General features: G+C 44.1%; 1 protein-coding gene across 2 annotated transcripts in view; it reads right to left on the bottom strand.

Moving 5' to 3' along the window:
• PELI2 (pellino E3 ubiquitin protein ligase family member 2) overlaps positions 1 to 6,549 on the bottom strand; it is a 178,414-nt gene that overhangs the window by 118,266 nt on the left and 53,599 nt on the right. For both annotated transcript variants that reach the window (XM_522860.8, XM_009427848.5), the window contains exon 2: positions 7 to 136. In XM_522860.8, the coding sequence (XP_522860.3) occupies positions 7 to 136 (130 nt within the window). The remainder of the gene's footprint in view (positions 1 to 6; positions 137 to 6,549) is intronic.

Raw genomic sequence — 6,549 nt, 5'->3', positions numbered from 1 at the left:
ACCTACCTTGGACGCCTGGGGCGTGGATATCACATGGACAGTGCTGGGTTTGACACCATTTGCCTTGGGCCGCTTGTAGAGGGCAAATCTACTTTTCCTCCGTCCTCTATCTCCATTGGGTAAAGCACCATTGTACCTAGAAACAGAGAGGAAAGAGTTCATCTATCTGCAGATTTTTCAAGTTTTAAACATAAAAGTTAGAGGTATTGAATAAGGGAAAAGACAGGAATGGTCATAAAAGAATTGCCCACTAAACACTCCACAAAAGGAAAGGGTTGCAATACAGACTTCAGCTGTAATGAAATTCAAATCACTTCTAGGAACTTAATTTAAGAGTGATGTACAAGTAATTATAGGTTTCCTATTTTATAAAGTCAGATTCTTCAAATCTTTTTGGAAAGAGGCAGAGTATAAATAAGCAAATGAGTATTCTGCAGAGGCTGTATTAGGGCTGGCTCAATTCAACTAGCACCATTCTAATAGACCCCAGAGATACACTTGAGAAATATTTTTAAATGAACTAGTTAGAAAACAGCATACTAATTAAACCTCATCGCTCACTTTCAAACCATGTTAATGTTGTCTGCAGGATCTTTATTTGTAAGACAACCAATTTAGTTACTTGCTTTCTCAAAAGTTCAGAATCCTCCACATTCACTCTCATTTCTGTTTGAACCCTACGCTGTCAGATTAGCAAAAGACAGCTTGCAGAAATTAAATATATTTTTGTTAGCAAAAATTAGCTTGCAAAAATATACACGAGTTTTAGTCCACAAATTGTCAAATAACTTAGAAGTCATCTGGAAAACATATAATGTCCTTAAGCAGGTTTCCTGTATTTAGCTAATACCAGTGCTTAAAAGACATGCAGGATCACAGTTAGCATTTCAATTTTCAGTTGTATTTTCTAACTCTGGATTAATCGGTCCTTGTATGTTCTTACTGATGGTCCATATTGCTACATTAACACAACTATTCTCTGCTTCCACCTTGGCGGAAGTTCTTTTCAAGAAAAAAAAAAAAAAAAAACTAAAACAAGGAACATTTAAAATTTACAGAGGTATGTATGACAGCTCCAAGGCTCCCCCAGAACACCAAGGTTAGGAGACAGCAGGTCTGGTGGCTTCTTCCTGTCCCACAGATCCCTGGGCCTTCTCCACTTTTCCAGCTACACCCAGAAGGGAGTGGCCGGACGGGGGAAGCAAGAACTTGTGAAGCCCACTGGGAAACAGAAGTTGGAAGAAAGGGGCTTTGTGTGTTTGTTTCACCAGTCAAGTCAGCGTCACAGTCTGACAATGGTTTCAAATTATCACTGTAAGTTATTCCCATTGCCTTTTTAATGTTTCCATTTCCAGCACAAAGGAATGTCAGCTATATAAAAATGTCTCCAGAATAAAAAGATAATTTATTTCAAGTCTTATTCCTCTAGTTTTTCTCAGGCAGATCAGAATCATGTACACTATTTTCTTAAACGTGTTTGTGATGACTACTATAAAGTATCCATGAGTCAACAACCATTACAAACCCGTTTTGTTTTAATATATTTCCATGTCACTTAAATCAAGATGAACATTCTATATTAAAGGAAGCATATGTGAACCAATTACAGCCAGGATTGTAAACAACTTAGAGGAACATTTTCACTACTGTGGCCTACACACAATTAGTACAAGATCTGGCAAGGCTTGCTATGTATGCCCTTCACTTCTACCCAGCTCTGTGTGTATGGCAGGTGCACTTGACAGCAATAATGTGATTGAGAATGACCCTGTATGGTAGATGCACTTGAATGTGTGTTCAGAGTTCCAAGCTACGGTATCCAAGAGTGGCCAAACCAGAGAGTCATTCCTTATCTATGAGGAACATCTGAGTGCCCATCCAGTCCCATGGAACGCAGGCTCTCCAGGATATCATGGCCCTTTGCTTTGGTTAAGTGAAGGTTTGCAGGTGGCAGTTAGGGGGAGCATGTTAAATGAAAATGCTATGTTAACTGCATGCCTTTTATATGCAGTTGTGGTTCTCCCGCTCAACCCACCGCCACTGGCTTTCTCCCCTGTATGTAAGCCACCAACAAAACCCCATGTCTCATCTGCTGGCTCTGAGTCTCTTCTTCAGCCTCTTGAATCTGGTGCCATCCCCACTGGAGTTGAGAGGGGTTTGGCACAACTCTGCGCTGCATCTTTCTTGCCTCAACTATAGACTCCAGGTCAACAGGCCTCAGCCTCGTAAGAGTGCAGCAGACGCTTGTTTGGCTATCTGATCACAACTATACCTCCTTCTCTGGCATCTATTCCTTAACTCCAAAAGTTGAACCCCAGCACCACGTTTGAATGAAATGGCCATGCCAACATCTTCCCCACCACTCTGGGGCTGACTGGCCAGAGGCTGACATCTGACTCAACCTGGCCAATAACATTCTAGTTTTGGAAAATACAAAATTGGGACAGAGAGATAGTCATCCATTCTCAGTTGCTGGCTAGAGCTGTAAAATGTAAACACAGGAGCTGTGGGGATGTCACAAAGTGTTATATGGCTGAAAAAGCAGACAAAGTGAAGAAGGAAGCAGAAGAACAGAGACAAGCACAAAAAGCAATGGAAAGAGGATCCTTAAGGGTTTCTATTGGCCCAGATGTACTCCAGCCATTCTTGACAAAATTCCTTCAGCTTCAGCTAACTCAATTTGATTTCCACGAGTTACAACCCCAAAGTCATATCTAATATAAAGGGAGGGAAAAAAACCAGAAGTGTCAACCTTAACACATGCAGAAACATTTTAATTTAAATTGCCTAAGCATAGAGGCACAGATATTGCAGGTTAAGCAAATAATAAGCCAGCCTACTTACAGACTGCCTACTTACTTAATACATCTAGATGAAAAATCCTATTGGAAATAATTAAAGTAGCACTGGAAAAACCAGTGTCACCATGAGACAAGTTTCTAATTAGGTTAAGCTACATGGTCATTCATTCAATATTCATAATGCCAAGTACTAGAGCTACAACGGTGTATTATCAGCTTCCCTGCTTTCACAGAGCTCTCTGCTCAGAAGGAGAGAAAGGCACAATAACAAATATGATAAATACACATGTAACAAGATGCACTTATAGCACAAGGCACATGGCAGGACGCATTAGAGAAGGCTTCATGGTGGAAGCACTGCTTGAACTGTCGAAATCTTGGCCAGGCACGCTGGCTCATGCCTGTAATTCCAGCACTTTGGGAGGCCGAGGCAGGTAGACAGCTTGAGCCCAGGAGTTCGAGACCAGCCTGGGCAATGTGTCAAAACCCCACCTCTACAAAAAATACGAAAATTAGCCTGGCGTGGTGGCATGCACCTGTAGTCACGGCTACTCGGGTGGCTGAGGTGGGAAGATCACTTGAGCCAGGAAAGCGGAGACTACAGTGAGCCAAGATCATGCCACTGTACTCCAGCCTGGGTGACAAAGCAAGACTGTCAAAAAAGAAAAGAAAGAAAAAGAAATCTAAGTAAGAAGTCTAAATGGAGAATGCAGGGGTGATATAATGTGCAAGGCAAGGAGGACTACACAGTTCAGCACTGTGGAGAGTATGAAGTTCAAGTGGAGAGAGTAGTGGGAAAGGAGGGTAAAAGGTAGGCAGGAGCCCGACTGTAACGTCCTGGTTGTATTAGTCCATTCTCACACTGCTATAAAGAACTACCTGTGAAGAAAAGAGGTTTAACTGACTCAAAGTTCCACAGGCTTAACAAGAAGCTCGACTGGGAAGCCTCAGGAAACTTACAATCATGACAGAAGCCAAAGGGGAAACAATCACCTTCTTCTCACGGCAACAGGAGAGAGAAAGCTCGAGAAGGGGAAAGTGACACACACTTTTAAACCATCAGATCTTGTGAGAACTCATTCACTATCACGAGAACAGCAAGGGGGAAATCCAACCCCCACCCCGCCATCCAATCGCCTCCCGCCAGGCCCCTCCTCTGACACACAGGAATCACAATTCAAGATGAGATTTGGGTGGGGACACAGAGCTAAACCCTATCACTGGTACTCCCTAAGGGTTATGGCTTTTTACCCTAAGGGGAATGAAAAGTCTGGTAAGATTTAAGCAAATGGCTAACATGACTAGAAATATAAAGTAATCACATAGGGTGGCACAGTGCAGGAGGAACTGGAAGAAATTAGAGGCAAGACCAGACCAGATTAGAGGCAAGATGATCAGACAGCAGCACCACCATAGCCATGGGGAGCTATGTACAGTGGATTGAATGGTGGCCTTAAAAAGATAAATCCAAGGCTGGGCATGATGGCTCATGCCTGTAATCCCGGCACTTTGGGAGGCCAAGGCGGGTGGATCACTTGAGGTCAGGAGTTCAAAACCAGCCTGGCCAACGTGGTGAAACCCTGTCTCTACTTAAAATACAAAAAATTAGCTGGGCATGATAGCACATGCCTGTAATCCCAGCTACTTGAGAGGCTGAGGCAGGAGAATCACTTGAACCCAGGAAGCAGAGGTTTCAGTGGGCCGAGATCGTACCACTGTACTCCAGCCTGGGCGACAGAGCAAGACTCAGTCTCAAAAGAAAAAGATACATCCATGTCACTTGTGAATGTGACCTTTTGGAAAAGGGGTGTTTGCAGATGTAATTAAGCCCAGGATCTCAAGATGAGATCATCCTCGATTACTGTTAGGTCGATAGGTCCTAAATCCAATGGCAAGTGATTTTGTAAGAGGTACACAGGGATAGAGAGGAGACGACCATGTGATGGAGGCAGAGACTGGGGTGATGCAACCACAAGCCAAGGAACATTTGGAGCCCCAGAAGCTGGAAGAGGCAAGGAAAGATTCTCCCCTTAAGAGCCTTCAGGGGCAGCAGGGCCCTGCCGACACCTTGATTTCAGACTTGTGGCCTCTAGAACTGTAAGAGAATGAACATCTGTTGTTGTTACCAAGTTTGTGGTAATGTGTTATGGCAGCCACAGGAAACTATAAAAGCCTGAACCAAAGCAGCGATGGTGGAGATGAACTGGAGGATTAGAGAAAAATTTTAGAGTTGTTTTCAATACAAAGTGAACATCAGTATCACCTGGAAAAAAAAAAACCTTACAAAAATATGAATGCCTGAAACCCAAGAGAGTCTGGTTCAATAAGCCTGAGATGGGGCTCCAGGTCTGCATTTTTGCAAAGCTCCCCAAGTGATGCAGCCACAGGTAAGAACCCTGGTTTTAAAGACAAAATTCACAGTAACTGGTAACCCGTTTGGATGCACAGGGTGAGGGATAAAGGGAACAACATACAGCCTTCTGGCCTGGCCAGAGTGACAGCATTGTTAGGAACAGGAATTACAGGGACATCCGGGGGGAGGCATGGAGGAGGCAACTGAAGTTAGGTCTGGAGCTCCAGAGAAATTATAACCCTGGGGCCTTCACCATGCAGGGGCAGTTAAAGTCATGAGAATAATATAGGCTACTCAAGAAAAAGGTGCAGAATAAGGAAGCAAGGAAAGCTGGGACAGAGCCTGGGAAATTCAACTATTTAAGGAAATAGCCCTTTCTTTGTCACAGGCATAAGGACCAGGACCAGGAAAAAGTTATATCGCCAAAGACCAAAGAATTTCAACAGTGTCTAATCAGTTAAGAGGTCAGTTAAGAGAAAGAAAATGCACAACCATGATTTGGAAAAGAATGAGTCATTGGTGATCTCACCCATCTTCAAAACAAAGCAAAAACAAGCAAATGCCTCCAACCCTAAGCTTCACTATGAGCCTCCACTCTGATTTCCATTGTCTCCTCACAAAGCCAAGAATCTTGAAAAGTACCCACACCCATTATTCTGCTTCCAATACTTGCTGGCTTTTCAGTCCACTATCATTCAATCTTTGCCCCCAGATCCAAAAGTACATTTGATCATTCATCATACACCCGGCACACCAACCAACCTCCCCTCCTTAAGAGTCTCCCAGCCACTCTCCTATCAAGGAACCCAGTGTGGTAGATTAAAGAGGGCTTCTTCTCCCACTAAGAGGTGGAGTCTAACTCCCCTCTCCCTAAATCTGGGCTGGCTCTAGTGGTTTGCTTACTAACAACATGCAAAGGAAGTGATGTTCTGAGACTTCCAAAGGCCAGTGTGAAAAGCCGACTACCCTGGGACCACCATGCTGGGCAGGCCACATGTAGGCACTCTGCTCAGCGGTCCCAGCAGAGCCCACCCTTCCAGCCACCCCGCTAAGGCAGCAGACATGAGTGAAGCCATCATGGACACTCCAGACCAGCTGATGACCACCAGGTAACCTCAGCTGATACCATATGGGGCAGAACTGCCCAAACTCCTGACCCACAGAATTGTGCATTAAGTAACATGTTTTAAGCCACTAAGTTTTGGGTAGGTGGTTACACAGTAATAGATTCCTGGAACAGGAAGCCCCAAACCCTTCCCACAGTCATCCTCTCCCTGCCAATCTTTTTTTTCTTTTTCTTTTTCTTTTTGAGATGGAGTCTCCTCTGTCACCCAGGCTGGAGTGCAGTGGCATGATCCTGGCTCATGACAACCTCCGCCTCTCGAGTTCAAGTGA

The sequence above is a fragment of the Pan troglodytes genome, chromosome 15, assembly GCF_028858775.2.
Source record: "Pan troglodytes isolate AG18354 chromosome 15, NHGRI_mPanTro3-v2.0_pri, whole genome shotgun sequence".
In the NCBI taxonomy this organism is placed as follows: domain Eukaryota; kingdom Metazoa; phylum Chordata; class Mammalia; order Primates; family Hominidae; genus Pan; species Pan troglodytes.
This window is presented reverse-complemented; position numbering and strand designations above follow the sequence as displayed.